The 27,277-nt window shown below is 38.1% G+C and overlaps 1 protein-coding gene across 4 annotated transcripts; it reads left to right on the top strand.

The window, feature by feature from the left end:
• Positions 1-1,367: 1,367 nt before the first annotated feature.
• LOC113120987 (mast/stem cell growth factor receptor kita) lies at positions 1,368-27,138 on the top strand. 4 transcript variants are annotated; one of them, XM_026291164.1, is made up of 21 exons: positions 1,368-1,526; positions 6,177-6,434; positions 7,135-7,434; positions 7,720-7,859; positions 8,598-8,766; positions 8,877-9,063; positions 11,353-11,468; positions 11,726-11,840; positions 13,333-13,517; positions 17,040-17,146; positions 17,678-17,804; positions 18,241-18,345; positions 18,695-18,805; positions 18,893-19,031; positions 19,115-19,197; positions 19,847-19,977; positions 21,045-21,167; positions 23,610-23,721; positions 23,805-23,904; positions 24,048-24,153; positions 24,244-27,138. In XM_026291164.1, the coding sequence occupies exons 1-21, from the start codon at positions 1,472-1,474 to the stop codon at positions 24,415-24,417; spliced, it is 2,943 nt and encodes a 980-aa protein (XP_026146949.1). In that variant the 5' UTR covers positions 1,368-1,471; the 3' UTR covers positions 24,418-27,138. The 4 variants fall into 4 exon arrangements, with proteins under 4 accessions (XP_026146949.1, XP_026146950.1, XP_026146951.1 ...); XM_026291165.1 differs by having other exon boundaries at positions 7,147-7,434; XM_026291166.1 differs by having other exon boundaries at positions 7,150-7,434.
• Positions 27,139-27,277: the final 139 nt, after the last annotated feature.

The following is a 27,277-nucleotide window of genomic DNA, read 5'->3' on the forward strand; positions in this document are numbered from 1 at the left end:
TTCCCTATTGCTAGTGATAAACAAATTAAGTTTTTTTCTCACAAAATCTGGCATTTCGCCAGTATGTCCTACATAAGGTGTAATATTTGTAATATCACTATAAACATGCAATATTTTGATTGTACACTTTTTCTTGTATTAAAGCTGAAACAATCTTCTGTTAAACCTTCTTCTGTTCATTTTGCCACATAATCTTGTTTAACATATTTCCTGTCAATCTTTAGTTTAAAACATTTAGTCATGTGACATGTTTTGATGTTTTGTTCTGTTATTGGTGTTATCCTCATTCTAGAATACATTTTACTTCCCTAACAGTTTTATTTGACTATTTGAACTTGTTCAACAGTTTCATTATAGATTTGACAATTCAGTATTGAATTTAAAAGAAAACAACAAATGTGTTTATCTCTGGAGGCTGGAATGATGACAAATCACAAGATTATATGAACAAATGGGAATACAGTAAAGACATCTAAATCATCTGGAAACAGGGTAAGTGATGGGTGAAAGGGAGGTCAGGGGTGTCACAGTCATCATAAAGTCTTGGGTCATATGTTAGAATGACAAGAAGACTCAGTGTTGTCTAGAGCATCCAAGACAAGATGAGCCTCTCATGCACATTAATGACAAACAAACACATAAAACAATGACCATATCCATCCACTCAGATGTGTCTCATTTCTTTCATTTTCAGGCAAAATTAAAGTAGCAAGACTACACAGATTATACTGATCTTGCTGCTTCCAAAACTAATAAAAATAACACAACGTGTTTGTCACATTAAGTGACAACAGTGAAATAAATCAGTTTTTTTATACAACCTGCCTAAATGAGTCACCTCACGCTGTAAACATTATTGCTCTTCTTAGATTAGATAATGTGTAATTATATATATATATATATATATATATATATATATATATATATATATATATATACATATATATATATATATATATATATATATATACATACACACACACACACACACACACACACACACACACACATACATACATATAAAATGCTTGTTAGAAACTTTCTTTATTCAGTTGGAAAATGCAACTGGTATTTTTTCTGCTCTAATAACATTCCATGCGAGTCTGTGACAATGTAAATATTTTTGTCACGAATTCACCATTGCCAGCTCAGTCTTGTTAGAGGAAGCTTTTTTGAATTTGAAGGCCACTGATAACCGCTTTCCTTAGCCATAATTATCATAGTTTCTTCTGACAAACCACGTGTCACCCTGTGGCACTCTTAACCTCGTTTTTGCGTCTCAGGTATGACTAGCACTATTACTGTTGATGTTGCCTCCCTGTCCCCGCCCACGTTCGCTGTCGTTCCGCATGACCCGCGCGCAGAGTACAAGGTAGAAAACAACGCTGGCCCTTTAAGACGAGAGTCGTCGCTCCACTGGAGACCGTTGCGCGGTATTCTCTCAGACTATGAGCTAGATGGAATTATAACAATGGAATATCACTACGTTCTGTTTACTGTTTTGTTGCAGTTAATCGTTCAACCAGGTAGGGCGACTATTATAATTTATTGGTCCTTTCATGGTCTCACTTTGCTTAGAGGATTCCTGAAAGTTTTTCATTGAGATGTTGGGATGGACTGCACTTGCTGTATCTATGCACCTATAGATGACAGGCAGTGGGGTTGTTTAATTATTCTTTATGTATACTCAAAACAAACGGAGTGCCTTTAATAAAGACCATTGTGTGTAGCCTACCTGTTGCTTCCTACTTTTTCTACTTTAGATGCATGCAGGCTCTTTATAGAAGCAGTGTTTGGCTGTTATCATTAGATGACCCCATGCGCGTTCTCTTAATTTTCCACATAATGAAGATCTCCATAAGGAGCCTTCGCACCTCAACGCACGTTCTGTCAGCTCGGGACTCCAAGAAATAATGTATTCTAATGCAGCAGAATTTCTCTGATAATCCCACCGAATCTTATCCTCTTCACTTACCGCACGGGGGCTTATATCAGCAATTTAAGCTGTTACAGGAACCTATCACTGAAACAAGATATCGATCCGGAGAGCCGCAGGTGAGAATGTGAAGCCGATCCCTGCGCGCTGCTCTCAATTATTTATCATTCAAGCTCGCGAGTGCCTGCCTCCGCAACAAGTGGAGGAATACGAAGCTTTAGATATCATTAGTAAGAGACGTGACGGAAAAGAGTGTGGATGGCTAAAAACGCACTTAATTGATATTATTAACTTTATAGATTTAGGATATAATGGGGAGACAGGGTTGGCTCTGCCGGATTTAACCCTCAAAACGTTTCGAAACAAATTTTGCGGGTTTTACAGAATATATTAAACAGATTTAGTTAGTTTTAGTAACCAGAAAAGTACCCCAAATTCATCTGCAGCGCGTTTCTCTGATGTAGCCATAATAACGGTGCGCAGTTGAGCACTTTATGTAACGTACGTGAAACATTTTTTTAACGGTTTATTAAGGACCTCGCTCAAATATTAGCAACAAAAATGTGTTTGAAGTCTGTATGATATGGGACGCCAAAGGCAGAGTTGCGCACTAAACAAATTGAGCTCCATGGAACAAACTCTAGAATTTGTCAACGAGATGGGCTACGAGGGCACTGAGATGGTCAAACTTTGCTGGAACATTCCATTTTTATCGAGTTTGCATTTGCGTTTGTTTTTCTGTTGGTATCCTAACAGCATGGGCAGTTAGGCTGCATATTAACGCTCCGCGATTTCATGTAATTTCCTAAAAGCCAGAAAAGTTGTTTGGCATGCTGCAACCTGACTTTTTTGTGAGCGTGCTGGCACCTCATGGACATATCAGATGGTCTTTTGTGCTCAGATAAGCTCTTATGGATGTTCTAAAAGATGAGGGGCGAGACATTAGCTGGACTGCATCTGTTAACTGACCATTGCGTATCATGTGTTCAGACATTTATCCTTATTACAGATTCATTTGCTAAATTAACGATGCTTATTATGTGGCTTATTAAAGTTTCCCCAAAAAGTAGCCTATCATGTTTCGTTTTGGGGGGAAATTTGCTTCGTTCCATCATTTAGATTCCACGCATGTATCATTGTGCTTGGAGATGGTGTTGCCTGAAGAAACCCGATTATGGTAACCCAGGCCTTTTTACAAACCATTTCAAAGATCACGTTTAGAGTGAGCGTGGGCAACTTAATTAACACATGGGTTGTTGAAGTGACATGGCATTTTCACTGTCCCACAAGATAAAAATGAATATAATTAATATTCTCGTTATTTAAAATCCAGTGGTTAAGCATTTATTTGTCCTACGTTGACCTGTTGTTATAATAGCTGCAGTGTTACTCGATTTTTTTACAATTTTGAGCAATATCTCAAATTTCCTGGTGTGACTGTCCCAAGCATGGTTTAATAAATTATAGCTTTTATAAACGAAAAAGAAAATCATTAAATGTTAATAAATACCTCCTGCATTGTACAAGTTTCTATTTTAGTAAATGCAATAATTTTTTCATCCATATTTCTGAAAGCGTAGGAACTTGATGTCTTGATGTGTTCCTGTTTTGGCGTGTTTTCCTCCCCATGTGCTCCCCGTGACCCAGTTTCTCCCTTGTGTGACTGTATGATTTGGTTCAGGTGTGTCTCGCTTATTACCCCTCATTAAATTTTGTATTCAAAGAGTTGTTCGTTCCTTTGTTCCTTGGTCATGGAAATAATCATGGAAAATTATGCAAATGTGTCTTGCTTACCGTTAATGACAGGTTAAGTTGGAATAGTAATGTCACTAATTGACAGAAATAGCCGGGGGGGGTTGTTGAGGAGAGTAGGGGGGGGGGGTGTTGAGTTAGAAGTTTCAGTAACAATGACTCAATTTTGTTCATGAATTTTTTTTGTTTTGCATTTAGTATTGCAATGGGGTGATATATATATATATATATATATATATATATATATATATATATATATATATATATATATATATAACACTATATAAAAATAAGTGTCTAACAATGAAGATAAATATCTCTCTTGCTATTTATGTACTATTAAAATGTTAATTTTCTTATTTTTTGCTATGTCACACCATAGGAAAAATTTATGGTACAGTTCAGCAAAAAATGTTTCAAAAAAGCAGTGAAATAATTGACGAAGTGACCCTTTATATTTTCTCAAAGATCAGACTTCACACTACATACTTTCTTTTCTTTTTTCTTTTTTTAAAGGCCTTTTACAACAACAACAACAACAAAAAAATTCTGCCTATTTGTCAACTACCCACATACAGCTTTGGTGTGGTTTTGGCGAGAATCTGATGATCAGCTTTGTAATGCCAGAGGGCTTCAACACTCAAGTGGCTGACTATTTTGCATCGGGTTCCTTCTAACACATAATGATACGGGCTTTCAAATAACAGCCGTGAGAGAATCGTTTACATGGAAATATTCCTAGTTAATATTAGAGAGCTCTGATAAGCACAGTTAGAATTATCCTAATTATGCCCAGATTTAGCTTTCTAGTGGGTGTATGATAGGAAGGTGTTGCTTTCATCAGGCGGATACCTCTAGTGGCTGACAATGGTATCACAAGTTACAAAATACACACTTTATATTTACCCAAAAAATGGGAGTAGCCTATGCTAAAAAAACAAACAAAAAAAAACAAGGAAAATAAACAAGGAGGAGATTGGAGAAAAACAAATGGGAAAACAGGCTGAATAGGGTTCAATTTCCATCTTGGTGCAAACATTTTCTTAAATTTTTCTGTAATTATCTCAAAACACACAATTCCCTTACATCACCTCTTTTCAACAGCCCATAATGTTGTCGTAATGGCGTAATTTAGATAAAAATCTCTTTCTGTATGATTTAAATATTTACCAGAGAATCTGAGAAGTGCTGGGCAATGCTTGTGCATTGCTTTTCTGTGAAGGCCTTTCTCTCATTCAGTGTTTCTTATTTGTTCTTTTGTCGCTGATTATGTTTAGAGCCCTGGAGAGGACGCGTAAACATGAACGCTTGTTAGGTGAAGTTTTTCTCTGGAAGGACACCTGACTTTGCAGAAGCCGTTTTCTTGAATGGCATAAAGTGACAGTTTGCAATGAGGCGAGCTACTCATCTGGCTAAACCACAGTTTATCTCATTTCAGCCTGAAGCAACTATGGAAGCCAGTGCATTCCCCAACCCCCGTCTCCCACATTCACAGAAACTAAAAAAGGATTCTTATAATTAAAATAGTATTAGATTTAGCCTTAGACTTTATTGAACACATTTCTAAGACATAACCATTCACACATTGTCCGTTACACTTAAGTTAATCCCACTTTCTCAGTGTTAACTTAAGGCCCATAATTGCCTCAATCCATCAAAATGAACTGCAGAAAGTAATGACAGATTACAACAGTATTTACCAGTTACCAGGAACCAAAAGTAGACATTATGCTACTACATAATTGTGTTTTCTTGGTCTTTTGCCTTTGCTCACTGTTTTGCTCGCTGCTTTTATTTTTAATATTTAATAGTATCCAAAATTATCACAGATTTCTTTAGGCCTATGTAATCAGCTGAAGTTTTACTGTTATGCTACATACATTTACTCAGTTTTAATGCTTTTTTATTTTGTACTTTCTTACTTTTTTTGTGTTCTTCACTTATTTTCACAATTCTCCCAGTCATGTGGGGAGGGGGAGAATAAATGCTCTTTTGTTAGATTAAAACTCTAATCTGTTGTCTTTAAGGGTTATAGCTGACAAGGCAATGCAGCACTTTTAATGGAGAAGGATGCTACAATTCAATCGAATCTAACACTAACTGAGAAAGGGGCATTCATCTTTTTAAGAACTCATTTAGAGAAATTGTGATTAGAGGAACTTAGAAGGCTTAGTTTTTTTAAGTTTTTTTTTTAATGTGAAACTATTTCTCACCCTTAACTGTCATTTATGCAACCTTAGAGGCCTTTGATTTGTGTGTGAGAATAAATGTGTATGCGCTTGGTACATTCTGTATATCAGTGTTGGTTCTTTTATTCAAAACCAGTACCGTAGTGTTCTGGCAAAGTCAAATGCATTTGACAGATTGGTACATTTTCCCGAAAACCTCACGTTAACTCTTAATAATCTCTTCTCCTGCATGTTTATCAAATGTTAAACTATTTTATCTTCTACTTGTGCACCGTGTTCACTTGCTTGTTTCCTCCCAGCCAGGTCCAGGCCCACTATCACCCCTGAAGGACCCCAACTCACAGTACCCCTGAACAGCGACTTCAGCTTGCAGTGTCAGAGTGACAGTTCAGTGCGCTGGCTGCGAGAAGACCGCCCCACACGAATCCTTAAGGAACAAAGACAGGGTCAAGTGACAGTTCTTAAAGTGAGCAAAGCAGGCCCACAACACATGGGCAAATATTCCTGCCAAGAGGAGGAATCTGGTGAAAAAAGCTCAATCTATGTGTATGTAAAAGGTAAGTCAGCCTTTGCATTTGTGAGTCAGAATTTTAATTGGGTGTAATAATGTCTGGGCTGAGTGACAAGTCTGTAGGGCAGTATTTAAAGGATTCTTCAACCCTCCTTTGTGTCTTAGTGTCTACATTGTCTGTATGTGAGTGCTGCAGTTATGTTTTAGATGTGCTAGGTTTGTGCAAGCATGTTAGCAAATGTATACTAGTAGAGATAGATAGAAAGTTTGTCTGCACTATGTGAACTTTCTAACACTTTATTTGCTTTATATTTATGTCTTTCTTTCTCGCTCTCCATCTTTCTCACTATGATCATACTCTCCAGCATCTCTCATCATCCTTTGTGGTTCCTTTTTTGTGCCAAAAAGACACTTTGGGTGTCAACAGATGCCCCAAATACCTACAATCAGCTCGCTGTTTTCACTAGTCACCCGCATGACCTTTATTTACTTTAATGTGTTATTTCAAGCATGTTCTTATAATCCCAGTGGTAAACCCTTCAAATTGGTCCTTGGCATTTTTGGCAATTGACTTTAATTTTACTAATGTGTGCACTGCAGATGTGGGTTATTTGTATTTGTTTATTAGGTATGGTGGAGGGTAGTTTTTCACTTTCAGTCTTTTTTGTGACACTCTCTCTCTTTCTCTGAGCTGTAATGTCATGATCTAAGCCCACTTGGTTGTGTTTCATTGGTTTTTGATTTAGCATTCCTCTCAGCAGATCCTGAAAATCCCTTCAGGAGGAACATCGTGTTTGACTTTGTTGCGGGACAAGGGGAGATGATCACGCTCCCATGCTTGGCCACAGACCCACGTATGACAGACTTGCACCTTCAAAAATGTGACGGACAGCCCCTGCCCAACAACCTCCGATATTCATCCAGTATTGAGACGGGCATAACATTGGAAGATGTCAGGAAGGACTTTGAGGGATGTTACATCTGTGTCGGGACTCTGGAAGGCAACACCGTTAAATCCGGACAATATCAACTCAATGTCCGCCTCGGTGAGAAAGTAAAGGAGAGACATAAGTAAAGTGTAAAGCTCTGCACACTTTTAACAATGTTTTTATTTTGAGGTATTTCAAATATTGATGTTTTCAATTCATTGAGATTAAACCAATTCATTAATCACTTTATCATTGTAATTAATTTAATTAATGAATTGCCCTAAATATCGCTAGAGGACACAGAAAGACACCAGACACACGTCTATGTTACCCCACTTTAGCTTGCTCTTTCTTTCCCACACATTTCCATTGATATAATGCATCAAGCTTCTTTGCTTTTAGTTCCAGACGCACCTCCTGTGATCACACTGGGTCGGCCTCAGAGAGTGCTGCTAGTCCAGGGAGAAGAGCTCGCCCTCTCCTGCAGCACCTCAAACGTCAACAGTGACATCACAATCAGGTGGAAGGCTCCCCATGGAGTGGTAAGAGCACTCTCATAAACTGAGCACATCTGTGGTGCCCCATGACATTCTTCACACACATATATACTGTACATACTGCAGGCTTTATCAAACACACCAACCATTTCAGTCATGTGCAACCAATGTTTACAAAAGAAGACTTATAGTATGAGTGCACATCAAATGTAATGTTTGTAGACTGAAAAAGATAATTTAAACGTTGTTTGTACTTGATATTATGCCCAGAGGCTAATTCGATCTTGTGTGGGTTGAGCTGCTCCTTTAAATTCTATATGTTCATGTACTGTATACACAGCAGCAGAATACAGTTTTCAGCAGGGATGTAATTCATTCAGAACTGAATTTAGAATTTAAGTTTCGAATTTAGGATTTAGCTTGGAATTAAGTATGCAAGCTTAAATCCATCTCAATCTTGAGTTCAGGTATTAACGCAAGTCTACCAAATTTTATAACTGAACTCGCTGTTTTAAATTTTCAGCACTCACAGCTCTATTTTTGGCAAACTTGTGCTGTGAGAACACAACCTATGTGAACATATCTACTGTTTTAAGACTCTACTGGCATCAGAGACTGGGATTTGTGAGAGTAATGGCTTACTTTGTTTTATATAAAGATTATAAAAACAGCCACACCTACACAAGACAGCCACAGACATTATATTCAAGACAATGTCTATGCCTCATCTCTTCAGAGTTGCCCAATGAGCTTTGTGTCTGTTTTCCTTCTGCATGACTCAAGCAACCTTCAGTGCAGCAGTTCTCAAGAATCCTGACCGAACCCATTTCTCACCTGAGGAATGCCACCCTAAATCTGGGGTCTGTGACCATGCAGGATGCAGGGATTTACAACTGCGAGGCCAGGAATGAAAGAGGGACCAGTGCAAAGACAGTCATGGTCGAAATCTTTGGTAAGTCTTGTTTCAAGAATTTATATCAACAATCATATGACTATTTAGTCTAAATTTAAATAGTCTCCAAAAATGTCTCCAAAAAATATTTTATGCGTTTCTGTGTGCAGATAAAGGCTTCATTAACGTAACAAGTGTGAATAATAGCACTAAAAGAATGCGGGCTGGAGAAAGTCTGTCCCTGCGTGTGGTAATGGATGCTTACCCGAAACCTCATACATTTTCCTGGAGCTACAGTGGGGTAAAACTCACCAACACTACTGATCATGTCATTACCAGCCGCTCACACGGGAATAGGTATGATTTTGTTACATTGCTACAAACAATTCTTGTATGTCCTAGGTAGTAATTGCTAGGGATGCACCATATATCAGTATGATATTGGTATTTATTGGATATATTTTTCGTATATTTAATTGTGTTAGCTCATTTACTATTAATGCTCACTTAAAGTTAGTCTTTAAAATATTATTAATTTAGAAACACTATTATATGTAGTCTTTAGTACATCTCTCAATATCTATTTTTGAATTGTGTATTCTAATGTTGTTAAGCGTTTTATATATATATATATATATATATATATATATATATTAGGGGTGTAACGATACGCGTATTCGTATTGAACCGTTCGGTACGACGCTTTCGGTTCGGTACGCGGTACGCATTATGCATACCGAACGGTTCGTTGGACTAATTAATTATATTTGAAAAAAAAAAAGAGAAATATAATGATATGCGTTCAACAAGGTAGCCCAATAACCCAAACGACGTAACAGGCAACGCCCCTGACACTCCCGATTCCCGAAGAAGAAAAAAACACCAACTTATATGTTTATGTTATGTTATGACTCAGTCAGGCGCTCGCTCACTCAGTACGCGCTGAAGGCTCGTTGCAAAATGGCCAATGCGTTTAACAGACTAGAAAAAGAAGATGACTCTCAAACATATTGTTTGAGATGCATGATTCCATCTATGAGCTGCTCGATCAGAGTGACATGAGAGCCCCTCCTTAGAACATTATTTGTAAATCCATGTTATGGTAAGTGTGCACGTGAAGTCTTTGCACACTTTCTGAAATCCACACTGTGGTAAGTTTGCACACTACACTAGTGCTCTGCATTCTTTCTAAAATCCTATATAGTGAGGGCTTCGCGCGGTTGCTTCATTGCTTCAAAAAAAAGAAAAAAAAAAAAAAACACCAGCGTGAATACTTGAAACATGTCAACTCATTTACGCCGACATCACCTTATTGTGTCAGTATCTGGGAAAAGACGAAAAAAAGGAGAAACATGCACGCAACAAACTATGCCTGCAGCATTTAGACACCAGTATTATAGCTTACAGGGAATCCAAAGTGCACCCAAACACCAGACCTGTTGGTTATTTTAGGATCTTATATTTCTGGTCTGTTAAATGCATTAGACATTTTGCAATGAGCCTTCAGCGCGTGCTGAGTGAGCGAGCGCCTTAGGGTCCGTTCACATATCGCTCCTAAAAACGCGTGGAAAACGCTAAGCACGTCTTTTTCCTCCTTTCCAAAGCGCTCGGGCAGAAGCGCTCATGAGGCGTCTGTCTTTGCTAAGCAACAATGACGTGCTCTCTCCATGAGACGCGGAAATTTCAGCAAAGGGTAAATGGATTTGCAGCTCTAAAAATCGCTTGCAGTAGCTCTGCTACTAAATTTATTTCAAAATTACAATCCATATACAACTATAATCAGCTGATCCTTCATCTTGCCTGAGCTCTCAACGTTGTTACGGGAAAGGATGAAGCTGATTGGTTAGTTCTTGTCACATGACCCGCGGTGCGCTTGCGGCATTCTGAAAAGTTGAGATGTTTTTGCATTTTGCTGTATCTAAAACGTACCGAACCGAACCGAACCGTGACATCAGTGTATCGTATCGAACCGAACCGTGAATTTTGTGAACCGTTACACCCCTAATATATATATATATATATATATATATATATATATATATATATATATATATATATATATGTGTGTGTGTGTGTGTGTGTGTGACCCTGGACCACAAACCCAGTCGATGGTGTATATTTGTAGCAACAGCCAAAAATACGTTGTATGGGTCAAAATTATAGATTTTTCTTTTATGCCGAAAATGATTCGGATATTAAGTAAAGATCATGTTCCATGAAGATATTTTGTAAATTTCCTACCATAAATAAATCAAAACGTAATTTATGAGTAGTAATATGCATTGCTAAGAACTTAATTTGGACAACTTTAAAGGTGATTTTCTCAATATTTAGATTTTTTTGCATCCTCAGATTCCAGATATTCAAAATATCGCTATAGGTCAAATATTGTCCTATCCTTACAAACCATGCATCAATGGAAAGCTTATATTTTCGGCTTGATAGCTATTCTATATCTATCTATTAAAATCTCAATTTTGGAAGAAAAAAAAGATATTTAATTAATTGGTTTTGTGGTCCAAGAGAAAACACAATAGAATTATCAGCATCAGCCAGGATTTTAATATCAGCGCAAACTTTATTCACAGCACTGAAAGATACTTTAGGTTTAGGTTATTCATGTATTTTTTTTTCTTCATTCAACAGTTACACCAGCGAGCTGAAGCTAGTACGTCTCAAAGTGTTAGAAAGTGGCGTTTACACATTTTCATGCTCAAACCGAGACGCAACTGTCCATCAAACGTTTGAAGTCCACGTCATAAGTGAGTGAAAACATATCATGCAAATGGCAAATATTTGGCTTTTCCACTTGCCAGAAAAATGCACAGAATCTATGTGATATATGAGTTTTGTTTGTATTCTGTTTCAAAAGTGATTGTTCACATTTCTTGCCGGATAAAAGAACTCGATTGTCTGTGTAAGACAATCTCAAACAAGACAAACATCCATCCCACTGTACAAACATCCATCCCACTAACCAAGATTGTAAAACTGACCTCGTACCAATCTTTGTTGTTAGGTAAACCACAGATTGTGTCCTATGAAGGGCCAATTGATGGACAGGTGCGCTGTGTGGCTGAAGGTTACCCTACTCCTCAGATTAAGTGGTTTTACTGTGACCAACCTCATTCAAGGTATTCATTATTTCTTTCTTCAGTTTTGTTTGTTTCAAATACATCCACAGCTACATACGATGGGCTCCAAAAGTTGCTTTCAAATATTAGCGGCGTATCCCTTGAGCAGTGTTAACGTATTATCCTCTCTGAGGGTACATTGTGACGCAGCATGGATTAGCCACTAACCGCTAACTTGATGTTTGATGATTGGACAAGAAAGCTTTAGCCTATTATTAATAGGGATAAGCAATTTGACTCTGTCATGATTGTGACATCACAAAAGCGATTGGCTATTATCGGTCATATGACAGTACCCAACGACATTAGAACAAGCTGCTTCCATTGGGCTGTTTATTCTTGAATAGCGGTGTTGACCGAACACCTTAGCATAGACTTAGTCACAAGCTTATCCAATCAATTCCTCATGATGATCAAATCCGATCAGGATAACATGCCTTGCTTCAATTGGAGCATGTAAACATGTAGTGCTATGTGTCATTTGATCGTGTCCGTGCGTTGCTCGCTTTATCTGCCACCGGTTTGATGGTTTTCTCACCGAACAGACCATTGTTCCATTGTTGAGGAATTGCTGAGAAGTTTCCAACATGCTAAACAATGTTATTAAAGATATCGCTCAGTAATAAAGAGACAGAACAAGGAATGTGAACCAGTTGAGATTATTTGTTCTGGCTTTATATCCAAAGCTGACTTTGACCTTAACTCAGTAGCACTCATACTTCATTTTAGGAGAAGAGTGAGAAAAAAATTGGAGAAACAAATAAATCAAAGCACTTGATGACAGTACTGATGTTTTTAAGTAAAAGAGCCCCTGAGGTCTGTCATTTTGCTTTCTTAAGCAATAAGCTATTTTTACACACATGAGTAAAAATCTGCCATAGCTCCTGAATGCAGTGAGAAATGCTTATCACATCCTTATCATATTATTGATAAGCAGTGACCTTACATCAAAAATGACCTTTTACATTCCTGGCCTTATCATGAAATTTATTGGAGCATTTTCTTCTGTAGAAAAAATGTTGGCTTTCATAATCTTACATCAAAATGTAATAATCTGCTGTTCCTGGACTAAAATGGGATACAGTAGGCATTAAATTTTGACTGTAAAGCAGAGTTATTATCAACTAAAACTATGAAAAAAAAAATTATTGAAAGAGGCTGAAATAATTATTAGATGTAAATAATCAAACAAATAAACCAAAAATGTTTACAAACTTAAAAAATGATGTACTAAACAATAAAAATAAAAAATGTTGCCTTGGCTGGTAAATGAAACAAGTTAAAATAAAAGATGTTAAAATACATTAGAATTAAAATAAGTTGAGTTTTTAATTCTGAAATAAAATACGTTGAAAGTTTATCAAGCCAAAAGAGTATTATTTGTTTTTTATTGCTCCTTTTATGCAATGTGTCTAAAGCAGTTCACCACCTTATGGTACATGTTCATGAAACAATGCAGGAATATTTATGAGTTTGTTGCATGCTTCCTCAGATGCTCCAATTTGCTGAACGCCACTCAGGAGGAGGAGGATGTTGTCACTGTAACCATGACAAATCCCCCCTTTGGGAAAGGCACAGTGGAAAGTCGACTAAACATCACCAAGAACAGTTACGCCACCCTTGAATGTGTGGCATCTGCCAATGGGGAAATCGTTTACACACTCTTTGCTATCAGCGGTGAGCAAATAACCTCCCAAATCACATGCAGACACACACAGACAATGACTGAAGACTCTAGTTAGTGATTACTAAGTCTCAGCCTCAGACACTCCGCCTACAGTCGGTTTGCTGACCCTCTGATCCATATTTCTCACAAAACTGGAAAGCTCTTTCGTCATCTGCAGGCTATATTATGATTGGCTGACTTCATGCAACTTCTGAGAGTAAGGGTATACAGGTGTGTTTTACTTAAATAAATATAATTCTGGCCAGGGAGCCAAAATCAAAATCGTAGCTGTGCACTGAAACACTCACGTCAGCAGCTCAATATATGCACTTACTGGAAATGTTCTTTTAGCCAAAGCAATGTGTTGTATGTTTTTAAAAGACATTGTATGTCATTTCTGATCTCAGGGTTGCACAATTTTTATTTTATTTTTTTAACTTATACATGTTTTGCAGTTATGGAGTGAGATGCTAATATGCACATTATAAGTATACATATACAGGAATGTCTGCCATTATATACACACACACACACACACACATTTATAATATTACCAAAAAATTACCTTTCAAATAAACATTTTATCACACTATTCATTAAAAACATTAAGCAGCACAATTGTTAACACTGGTAATAAGAATAAATATTCCTTGAGCAGCAGGTCAGGATATTCAAATAATTTCTGAAGGATCAGGGGACACTGAAGACTAATGGCTGCTTTTATATATTAAAACAGATAACAGTTATTTTAAAATTGTAATGAAATTTTACTGTATTATTGTTTTTATTTTATTTTTTAGACCAGATAGATGCAGCCATTGTGAGACTTCAAAAGCAAATTTTAAAATGCAGGATAGAGTGCAATTTTCAAAATGGTACTGTTCACCTACAGCGAAGGTGAAGAACCTCGACTTTGTGTCATCATTGTTTCAGTGTTTAGTATTCATCTTTTGCACATCATAAAAAACCAGGAAATGGAATGAGACTTAGAGAACTCGACCCAGGTGTTTCTAGTTTCCCAGGAATAGTTAAACAACCAAAAAGGAGGAAACGCACATCTCCTCACGTTCGCTCCAGCTGTGCTTTTTCTACTGGCTGCATCTTTTTGAGAAAATCTAAACCAGCTGCCAACTCGCAGGTCACCACTCCTGCTCCAGCTCAACCCTGTGTAGGCAGACTTTTTGGATAAGATGAGATAACAGCAGACTATTATATAAACAGAGGTGCTGAGTTTTAGCCCTAATCTTGTTTCTTTTGTAAACCTAGCATTACCAACTGTTGGGGATTATCTCTCCGGTTTGGGGGGGGGGGGTCGTTTTGGTTTGTTGCAAAACACCCGGGCTTTCCACCCCAGTTAGTACTGGTATTACTGGTAAGGACGGAATGGTTAACAAAAGGTCATCCACATCCAGTTTATTTTGTTTCTGGTATATTCACTTTTTTATCCTTGTTGTTGTTGTTGTTGTTTTTAAGTTGTGGAGTACATTGACTGTTTTTTGCATGTTCTCAGCTGAATTAGCCTTAAGTAAAAAAAACTCTAGTTGAACATTGACCTGTTTGTAGAGTCCTTCAGGAGTTGGACTGGAGGTTTTGAGAGTGTGAATTGAATCCACTGCCTCAGGAAAGCCTGTTAGATGATGTGGGAACTTGTTTAGACTCTCAAGGTTTAGGCTGTAGCAAGTCCAGGAAAACCAGTGGGACGATGAGCCTTAGGCTAGACTTTTAAAGCTATTCATCCTCAGCTGAGCGAGACACAAAAAAATGTCCATTGTTAAGGTTTATGTTTATTTGTGGAGGACTTGATGGTATGCTTGGATGCAGTATGATGATAGATGGATGGCCGGCGAAAGATGGGAAGAGAAAGAGACAGAGGGAGGGAGCAGAAGCAGAAGAGGACTGTGAAAGCCAGTGGCAGGTTTACAAGGGATTACTTCCTGCAGAGTCTGCATTCTTGATTTGAAATGGAGAGAAAGCTTCTTATAGCTTAAGAGCTTACTACACCGCTCAGAACAACGCAGAAAAACAATAACACACCACACATGAACACATACACACACCTTACAAAAACAACACGGCTACACTTTCAAAATGTGAAAAGAAGTGAGGCGCAAAAATCTTCAGTAAAAAGTTTGACCTCAGTGCGTCAGTCTGGATTATTCACAGCTCAGTAAAAACAAGCAATTATGACATAACCCCACTGTGAGGCACTTATTTATTATTAATGTTGTTCTTTAATGCTCATTGTTTTTAGACATTCCTTAAGGTTTGGTTTTAGTGTTTAGACGGAGTGCAGTAATCATTTTTGATTTCAGTTGGCACACTCACTCAAGTCCCTAAACTAGCATCAGATCTGCTGTGGTTTTTTTGCGCCAACAGAAATGATCATCAGGGATGAGCTATGTGTATTGATTATCCATCGATGCCTTGTTCACACAAACACTCTGTCTAGAGCAATGGTTACAGAGGGAAAACACTTCAATTAATGTCAGGGTTTTATTCTAATTAAAAGCTTAACACATACATTTTTAAATAATAAAGGATTTTACTTTACAATTAATCCAGAACGCGGCAGCAAGATTAATTTTTAATGAGCCAAAAAGAAAACACGTCACACCTCTGTTGCACTGACTACCAATAGCTGCTCGCATAAAATTCAAGGCATTGATGTTTGCCTACAAAACTACCACTGGCTCTGCACCCATTTACCTAAATTTAGAAGCTTGCATTCTGCAAGTGAACGCCGCTTGATTGTGCCATCCCAAAGAAGCACAAAGTCACTTTTACGGACTTTTAAATTAGATGTTCCCTTCTGGTGGAATGACATCCCCAACTCAATCCGGGCAGCTGAGTCCTTAGCCATCTTCAAGAATCGGCTTAAAACCCATCTCTTCCATCTTTATTTGACCCTCTAACTTTAACACTCTCTATTCCTAACCCTATTCTTAAAAAATCTAACTACCTTTCTAATCTTTTTGTATTATATTTTCTTTTCATTTATTATGCAATTGTGTGTGTGTGTGTGTGTGTAAAGACCTCTTACACTAGCTTGCTCTATTCTTTTTTTATTCTATCTGTTTTCTTTTTATTTATTATATTAGTTCAAATCCGATGCTACGTGTACTGTGTTAACCTAACTGAGACTTGTTATAGCACTTATATATCATTGATCTTTTTGTTGTTTTTGATTGCTTCCACTGTCTTCATCTGTAAGTCGCTTTGGATAAAAGTGTCTGCTAAATGAATAAATGTTAATGTATTCAAATATAAAACAGCTATTTTACAGTTTAATATGTAAAAAAAATATGAATATTGCTGTCTTTTATGAATTTTTGATCAAAGAAATGCAGACTTCTTTGAAAGAATTAGGTACAATCTTACTGACCCCAAACATTTACTGATAATAAATACAAATAAAAATAAAAATACAGGATATAAAATTATAATAAATAAATTATTTCTTGTTTCCTGTTGATAGAGTACATATATTCTGCAAGTTTTCTGATGCCAACTCTATGTTGTTTTACTCTTCCCAGAAAACACTGTTCCTCATGAACTCTTCACACCATTGCTCATCGGTTTTGTTGCTGCGGCTGTTATCCTGGTTCTCATCCTGATTGTGCTATCCTACAAGTACATGCAGGTAAAGTGTCCTTCATTTTATAGTTTGTCTTCCAGCACAGGAAGTGCACGCTGATTCACTGAGGTAATCCATTAATTAGACAAAATTGAAGTTTTAATTCTCCCTCTATTATAGCAATAAAATATTGGAACCCTTTATTGTTATTCCAGCGCAACTTGTTTTTGGTTATTTGATATTAAACGTGATACTCAACGCAATTTACCTGTCACACCTGGCATCCCTCCCACACTTCAGGGGAACTTTGAAACAGAACACACTTAAGGAAATTATTTACTTAACATGTCATAAGACCTGATGTTTCACTGTGCAGTTTTGCACTGTTGCACAGGGGAGTAATCAGTGAGTAATACAACACACACGCACACATAGAATTAGCATTCACATTGTTGTTTGAATAATTTATGTCCATTTACAAGAAACTCCTATTAGTGGGCTCTGTTTGCTTTTGTCTATTAGAACACGTACAACTACAAACATTGCTCATTGTTTATTCTTCTCCTATCCCATCTCTTTTTTTCTGTCTTCCAACAGAAACCTAAATACCAAATACAGTGGAAAGTCATAGAAGGTATCCATGGAAATAGTTATGTGTATATTGACCCCACCCAGCTTCCATACGACCACCAGTGGGAGTTTCCCAGAGATAAGCTGCGTTTTGGTGAGTTAAGTAAAGTCCTGAATCAGTCTGCTTTGACTTGTCAGACTTCAAATCATTTTCTATATTGGAATATTCTTTGTTTGAAGATTATTTTTGGAAATGTTTACAAGGTTTAGTGCATGAGAAACATAAAGGCCTTTTGAATTTTACAACACTTGCTTATTTTCATTGGCTTTTACATGGTTGGTGGCACTGGATAGCTGGCACCATGTGACATAGTATCATATCTTTCCCATAAAGGAACAGACATATCCGTCAACAAACAGGATCTAACAGGATCTAGCATATCCCGCTTCCCCACAAGCCACACCTCCTTGATTCAAAAACAAGTCGATGTTCAAGCTGAAAGCTGGTTTTGGATCAGTTTCCTGGCACACTGACTGTAAACAACTGTATGAGGGAAAAATGAAATTGATCTAGTTTTCTGCATTCCCAGGAAAAACTCTAGGATCTGGAGCATTTGGGAAGGTGGTAGAGGCCACTGCTTATGGGATGTCCAAAGCAGACACTGTGATGACCGTTGCTGTGAAGATGCTCAAACGTGAGTGAAAAGCAACATAAAACACGATCATAATCTTGTGAAATATAAGTAGCATACTAACTCCACGGCATGTTTAACCACCACACTTAAACAAATAAGAAATTACACAAACCTGGAGGTTAAACATTTCCAGTAACCCACAATTGATTGAATCCTAGAACATTTTGGGTTAATTTTACTTAATGTTTTTTTTTGTAAATAATGAAACCTAAAAAAACATTCCATAAATGTTTAAAATTGGTTTCCAGTGCAATAATCAGAGGGGAACCGTACATTAAAATTGGGGGAACATTCTTTTTTGTTGTTGTTTTGTTTATGTTTTTTTTTATTGTGGTGTTTTGCCCCACAGCAAGTGCCCATGCCACCGAGAAAGAGGCTCTGATGTCAGAGCTGAAGGTGCTTAGTTATCTTGGCAACCATATTAACATTGTCAATTTGCTGGGGGCCTGCACTGTTGGAGGTAAGAGGCTATGGCTAGAGATGGTTTTCCTAGGTTTTTCTGTGTGTATTGTTTTGGTCTTCATTACTGGATTGGTCTGTTGCACAGGTCCAACTCTAGTTATAACGGAGTACTGCTGTTTTGGTGACCTGTTGAACTTCCTGCGCAGAAGGAGAGAATCCTTCTACTTCACTACACTGGGAGAAGACTCTTACTATAGAAACGTCATGCTGCAGCCAGAGCCAAAGTAAGTGTGATCAGTGCAACTGGTGAAGTGTGATAGTGTGAAGTGCTTGTGGGTTCACTAGCCCAGTTTGTATTTAATTACAGTGAGAGCAGGAATGGATACATGACCATGAAGCCCTCGGTAATGGGACTTCTGTCCTCTGAAAACCGAAGATCACTTAATAAAGGTTGGATCAATGCCTTTTCTGTTCTCGTCATCTCTTTTCCTGTCATCTTGTCTCTTCTTGTTACCCAAAGTCCTTTTGTTTCATCTTGTCTTGTGTTTGCTCTTCTTATCTTTTCTGTTTTGTCTTATCTCTTCTCACCTTGTCCTATATCTTACCATGCCTTCATTTTTCTTATCTTCTAATATTGTCTCTTCTATCTCATCTTATCTCTTTTTGTTTCATTTTGTCTTTCATGTTCCTGTCTCATCCCTTCTCTTTTCTTAACGTCTCATCTTTTCTCTTCTGTCTCATCTTTTTTGTCTCATTTTGTCTTCCTTGTCTCCTCTCTTCTCATCTTGTCTCATCTCTTCTCCTGCCTTCCCTTTCTCCTATTGTCTTGTGTCTTCAGTTTTTTCCATCTCCATTATTTTCTCATCTTGTCCCTTCTTTCTCACGTTATCCCTTTTGGCTTATCTTGTCTTTCCTGTTCTCATCCCATCTCTTCTCTTTTCTCATCCCGTCCCTTCTGTCTCATATTTTTTTCTGTTTTGTCTGTTGTCGTTTTGTCTCATCTATAGTCCTTCCCTTTTCTTTTTGTGTCTCTGCTTGTCTGTTAGCTTTTTGTCTCATTGTGTCTTCATCATCTTCAATGAATTTGTCATCCCTTTAGGTGATTCATACAGCGATTCAGATGCCATTAGTGAGATTCTGCAGGAAGATGGCATGACTATGGACACTGAGGATCTTCTTAGCTTCTCCTACCAAGTAGCCAAAGGGATGGATTTCCTGGCATCCAAGAACGTAAGTGTTTTTCTCATTTATTTGCGTTCTGTCTCTCTGACGGATACTGAGTTTTATATTCCAAGAGGTTGCAGTAATCCCATACTACAGATCTTCTCACTCTTCCTCTACAATGCTGAAGCTCACATTCCATTACCTCTGTCCAGTCAAGGATCGTGTTACACAAGGTCACACGAATGCATACATATAGTCAAGCACAAGCACACACTCATTCATTGAGGATCATGCTGAGAAATATCACGTTTCTCCACCTGGTCAGCAGATCCAGTATACAGTTTAGGGGAAGGACACTAAATTAGTCACACTGCTAAGTGGACAAGGGAGTTTTCTGTCAGTAAATTCATTTTAGCACTTCTGTGCTAACTTAGAACATTTCTTTGTTAATAAGGTTTTGAATATTGGCAAGATTATTGTAAATACTTGACAGTTTTGACAGTCCTGGCACATAAGAGCAATTCTAAATTATAATTCTAAGCAAAACCTTTAAAGGGGTTATCGAATGCAAAATCCACTTTTGTTGTAGTTTGAACATAAATGTGTGTTGTAAGTGTTTATGATAAAAATTCACCCAGTGAAATTCACCCAGTGAAATTTACAGTCTGCTAATCACCCCATGGAAGAGAGGGGTGGGGTCAGCAGAGCTCATTAGCATTTAAAGCAACATGGACTAGAACAGTGTGCTGAAAACAGAGCTGATTTTTTTTTTACACTACCATTAAGAAATTTTAATGAAAGTATGTTATAGATCTTCATTAAGACCCTAAAAAAATTATATAAACTTGTGGAAAATGGGCATCCAATGACCCCTGTAAGACTAGCCAGTCCACGTGGTGGTCATTTGGTTAATGCCAACAGGCCACTTACTTAAATTGCAAAAGGCCAAAATCTCAAAAGCTGTCAAGATAGCATATTTTAAATCAGCAATACAGTCTGTATTGTACTGTACAGCTTCTGTAGCTCAAATCACGCAAAAAACAAGTAGTCTTTTCCTACGGCGAATTTGCTTTATTACGTAATCCATTAGTGTTTATATGTTAACCTGTAGTTTTGTTTTTGTGTTCATTCAGTGTATTCACAGAGACCTGGCAGCCAGAAACATTCTTCTCACCCAAGGCCGGGTGGCCAAGATCTGTGACTTTGGACTAGCCCGGGACATCACTACTGACTCAAACTATGTTGTTAAGGGCAATGTAAGTATTAGCTGTCATAACATGACATAAATAACTTTAACCTTTATTTTATTTGTATATTTTCCCACTAGGTTTTTACATATCGTTAACCAGTGCTTTAAGTTTAATGCACCGGTACTCAGTACCACCACTTCCAAATATAGCTCTTGAGGGTACCGCCACCTTTCCGTGCGCCCAGAACGTGCTTTTAGCGTACCGGTACGCTCATTTGGACATCTCTTTTAATAGAGGTTTTAATCTTTTGCCTGCACTGTCGCTTTTCAGAGCGCCCTTCACAATGCACACTTCCTAATTCAGAGACTACATTACCCATACACCCTTGAGTTTTACAAGTGAAAAGTGAATGCATCGCTTTTGTCGCTGTCATTGTCGACAACATAAACGTGGCCGGAGAAGGTGTGTGAAACGGTAAAAACATAAATACAGTGAACAACACTTAATATGCTCTCCTGGCTTCTGACTCTGAGTACTAAAACAACACGGTCAGAATCAGATGACTCGCTGCTTGACACCCCACCAAGCCTGAACGATATCGCTGCAGGTCAGACGCAAGCTAATGAAGTAATGCAATAGCTCTTTCAGGTAGGGTGACCACACGTCCCGAAAAATTCGGGACAGTCCCGAAATCTAAACTGTTGTCCCGAATCCCGAATCCCGAATCTGGCCCTAATTGTCCCGAAAATTATACTAAAGCAAAATCTTCAGTAGTTATTGTCTGATAAACATTAAAAACTGTCTGCGGAGGTTGAGTCGTCCTGCAACCAGCCCCTGCCGGCTGCTCATTGGCTGCAGCATCTTTTTTCTAAGTTCTAAAAAAACACCGTAGGCAGCTAGGCACGAATTTAGATATTCATTTATCTAATTAATCTATATGCACAAAGACAATATGACCTTTTTGTCCACTTTTTGTTTTAAAGCTTGATGAAGAGAGCGCAAGTTGCTGCAGCTGCGAGGAGGACAGTGATGCACTCGTACAGGAGTGATTGACAGTTCGCAGCACTGTGTACAAAAAATACTACACAATTATTTCATTATTTTTGTAAAAGCTTATTAGCGTTAGCATTACAGAAAGGTCTGATTTACAACAGTCATTGTTTTTTTTTTTTTTTTTTACAATGACATTTGAGTTCATGATTTTAATGTTGTTGTTTCTTGTGGCAGACTAAAGAGTAATGACAGACGGTTGATCTTTGAATAAAAATGTGTTTAGTTAAGGTTTGAAATTCATTTACTTTTATTAAAGGCTTCGAAGTCTAATATCATAAGCCCCCCATCCCGTCACCCAAGACCGCAGACGCCCCCCTTACCCCCCTTAGCCCCCGCCCCCAAGGCCCCCAGTCCCGAATTTAAGCCAATCTTATCTTGTCATCATTTTCTAAGGGTATTTTTTTCAAAATCCTTTTGCACATTTTATTTATGTTCAGTAGCTCTTTCTAGCTCAAGCAAATCCACCAACTAATAAAAGTATTTATTATTTTTTATAAGGACTTTAGACTGTTTGGGAGTGCGTTCACAGCAGTTTAGTGTTATCCGGTTCGCAAACAAATCATTCGATGTAACCGGATCTTCTTGAACCAATTCACCAAATCGAGCGGAATCGTTTGAACCAGTTTGTGTGTCCAATAAGCATTAATCCACAAATTACTTAAGATGTTAACTTTCTTAACGTGGCTGACACTCTCTCTGAGTTAAAATAAACCAAGATCCCAGAGTAATTCATTTAGTCAAAGAGTACACTGACTGAACTGCTGTGAAGAGAGAACTGAAGATGAACACCGAGCCAGCTCCTCGGTTCTCGAATCGGACGCATCAGACAAAAACGGTTCTCGGTTAAGTGTGCTAATAAATGTTGAATAAATTATTAATTATTGTTCTGCGTAGTTTGAAGAGAATTTTTTTTTAATCTTTATCCCAGATATATATATATATATATATATATATATATTAATCAGGAAGAGGGTGGGGGGGTCAAGACAATTTTGACAGTGTCTTGAGACCCCCCCCCCAGCACCCACATCCCCCTGCCCCCCACCCCCGGCGCCGCCTGTGACTGTGTGTTGGGTGTGGTTTTTCTAACAGCTTTCTGCAAGGAAAGTTAAAAAGACCCTCATTGGGTCCTTTCTGGCTTCCACTACAAATACTTAACTTGCATCCTGATTTAATGATCCAAAAAAAACACCTAAACATCAAACAGTCATGACAAACTTGGTCTATAGTGTTGCTAGTCTTTGTGTCAGTATTGTAAATTTACAAGTAAAGTAAGAGAATGCCAATTTCCATCTTGCTACCTTGAACAAAACTGCATGATTGAGGTTTCGAAATGCATGTTTTGATTGTTAATCATTTCTATGCAAGTCTAGACTGAATCTGTCAAGAAATGTGGTTTGTATTGTGTGCTTTCATGCTCTGCCTGTGTTTGTAATGAGGCTCTTCTCTTTGTAGGCTCGTCTCCCGGTGAAGTGGATGTCCCCCGAGAGCATCTTTGAGTGCGTGTACACCTTTGAGAGTGACGTCTGGTCTTATGGTATCCTGCTGTGGGAGATCTTCTCTCTTGGTGAGATAAATTTATCTCATAATTATACTGACTTGGTATGACAAACTGTTTTTATTCCAAATACTGACAATCTGCTTCTGTAGGCAGTAGTCCTTACCCTGGAATGCCTGTGGACTCTAAATTCTATAAGATGATCAAGGAAGGATACCGAATGGAGTCACCGGAGTTTGCCCCGAGTGAAATGTAAGTCTAAGCTGTAATTAGTTAGCATTTCTTTCTGTGGGAAAAAAAAAAAACATGACAAGGTAATGACAAGCATTTACCACGTACACACCTAACAACAGTGTTCCCAAAAATACCAGCGCCGCCCTGTTGTTGTGTTTCAGGTATGAGATCATGCACTCATGCTGGGATGCCGACCCCTTCAAGAGACCTTCATTCGGCAAGATAGTTGAGAAGATCGAACAGCAAATCTCAGACAGCACCAAACATGTATGTCTTCCTTTATCCTTTTCCAGCTCTCAAAACATGGAAGTATTTCTAAGAGTTTTAAACAAGATTTTTTGCCTTTTTTCTCTTTAGATTTACTTAAATTTCAGCTCCAGATTGCCTGCAGCATCGGGGTCCCATGAGGGGTCCAGTTCTCACGTCCAGCGGCTGAACTCAGTCGGCACTCACAGCACCACCACTCAGCCCCTGCTCTCCAGCAATGATGTTTACTTTGAAGGGACAAGTTCACGTCACCCTCCGGTCTGAAGATCAATTCTCAGCAAAAACCAGGCATTCCAGCAGATGCCATTCATCTCTCTTTGCCCTGGCTAAGTGTCATTGTAGCTCTCTGACATACATGAGGACACTGGTGGAAAACAATGATCATAAATCTCTTTTTGGATCCAAGAGCAGTCATATTCCTTTAGTCACCTTTCTCGCAGATTGTGTATATATGCCCCCTGCCAGAAAAGACAGCGATGGTGTGCGTTCCTATTAACATTTCATGAATTCGTTGGAACGATGGGATATTTATCATTTTTGAGAAAGCTAATAATCAATGCTGGTATCATTCCATGGTACTATATCTCCAGCGTCAGTCTGCAAGATGACTGAACTTGTTTTCTGTAGAATCCCTTTGCTTTATTATATGGGATATGTAAACACATAATAATGCTTCTTTTGCTAATTGTCAAGTCTTTACAAGTTAAGTGACAGAAGTCTGATTCAAGAAACAGGCTGATTCAAGTCCGAGACTAAAAGAAATCATCACAGAGAAAACAATGGAAATGACTTTCCTAAAACATTTCTGACGTCTTTTTGACATGATTGTCATTGTCAGTAGTAAAAGAGCCTGCCGTGAGTGGAAATTGGTTATTTTCAACTATTCTGCAGGTCATTCAGCTCGTAAATTCAGATATCACCCACATAAAAGGCTACACTATTTGGAAACTATATGTATAAGCAGCAATAACTCAGCATCGTAACATTGACAGAATGATCATGTTGCTGCCCAAGCCAAAAACAAGCTACCAATTGCATGTTGCGTTCAGGATAATATTTTGTCAGTTGGCAGCTGAGACTGTTTTTCTGTTTAAATAGACCAAATTAAGGCGCATTTCAGTTCAATGTCAGGAAAGATGTTGAGGCACGTAGAGGCAATTCATCACACTTCATCGTTTACTTTGAACACTCAGTGAAATTTTGGTTACATAGCAGTATTATATTATTGGCTTGTGTTGTGTTGTTCCTTCCAACCAGGAAGTGTAATTTAGGACAGTAAAATGATCCAGTCAAGCAGCAATTCAAGCTTGAGGCATCAAACTTTTAGACAGTGTTTCTTTTAGGGATCACATTAGAATGCTTCGTCCACTTGTGTTTTAAGGAAAATATTTGGTAAAGAATACTTATTTGTATGGCACAGACATAGCTTGTTTCAACACATTCAAAATGCTTCGAGTTGTTTTACGCATGATGTGGTTCCGTAATAGTGGACTGTAGAAGATCAGAAGCTTCTGTAGCATCGGTTTTGTTCTTTATTCCAGTTCCAGTGATCTACATTTTATCCTTCATGAAACTGGAAGACATAGCGAGTAGTGTTCTCTTGTACATTTGTAAATGTTTTGCTGGCTTTTTCTTTCACGTCAAATTTTGTGCATAAAAAGTAAGGTAGGATTCAGTAGTTATGTCATCGCTCTGCTTTCTCGTGTTTGCGGAAATCGCGGGTTAGCATTTCCTACAGACTTGACTCAGTTACTCTGACTTCTACTTATCACACCAACTGTTGTGCCTGAAACGTTTTCTCTCCTCTTTAGCCAATGAGAATCGTGCGGTTGAAAGTTGAACCAATAGAAAGCTGCAGCTGCTGTGTAGAAAAATGGGTGCCAATGGCTTCTTGCTCTCCGTAGGATTAGCCAATGAAGGATCTGCCAATAGAAGGGTGGCTTTCAGATGGAGGACAAAAAGTGCGGCTTTCTGTTACTTAGATGAGCCAATAGGATTCTCATTCCGCTGCCAAAGGGAAAAGGGCAGAGTTTGGTCTGAATAGGAGCTACGCACTGAATGCTTCAGTCGACACCAACCATAGAACATCAGTAGTCCGGGCACTCAGTCAGTAGCTCATTCCCCAGGTCTCCCTCTGTTCTTTGTGTCCAGCTGCTTCCTCCGGCGGATGTCTCACTTCCACAAAGTCTCAGCCGGGGAGATCCAACTCGGCCCGTCTCCCATCTCCACCGCTCCCTCTTCCTTCTCGCCACACTGGAACATTGTTACTGATGGCACTGGCTTTCGCTTCCATTTGCGCTAATGTGTTTTGCGTGTGTGTGGGAGCGTGTGTGAATGTGTAAATGCAGGTCATTTGCTGTTAAAATACCGGAGCACTGATGGGTTCCTCTTGTAGAACGACTGCAGTTAATGAACTTCAGATTGTTTGAATGATAGTGCTGAAGCAATCTATGTTCAGCTGCTACATACATTCCATCACTGTTTGCTCTTTTCTTATATGTAAATAATATAAATATATATCATAATGTTGCTTTTGTTTTGTTATCACGGTACGTTCTCATGTGCTGAAAAGATTTTTGTATGTTACAGTTTGTCATTGACGTGATCATCTTCTGTCGTTATATTGCCTCTTGATTCATTTATTCATAAGTGCAGTTTTCAGACACAGGTACAGTTGGATTTATATTTAATCCATTTATGTTATATTCAGCGTTGCTTGTCGTTTCAGTATTTTCAGTGATTGTATGACCGATGACTGGAGGAAGATACGTGAAAACTAAACGCAGACGGTCCAGGAATTCCATTTGTGAGTCATTTAACAGTTCTCGTAAGTGATTGAATGGTTTTTGGTCCCTGAAAAGATTGTTTGTTTAATGTATTTTATTGTATATTTATTTTACAGTTTTTATTTTCGAAAACAAATGTGCAAATTCTGTGTGTAGCTCTTGTTACTTCAGTATGTAAATAAATAACTGAAAACATCAATCTTGGAATGATTAAGATTATTAGCGTTGAGGTTTGTTGTTGTTGTTTTTTTGGCATCTGAAGCAAAATTATTGGTGTTCTTCAAAAAAAAAAAAAAAAAAATTGTGAAAGAAAGGTTAAAGAGCCCTTCAAGGCATCA

This window comes from Carassius auratus, chromosome 20 (genome assembly GCF_003368295.1).
Source record: "Carassius auratus strain Wakin chromosome 20, ASM336829v1, whole genome shotgun sequence".
Lineage (NCBI taxonomy): Eukaryota > Metazoa > Chordata > Actinopteri > Cypriniformes > Cyprinidae > Carassius > Carassius auratus.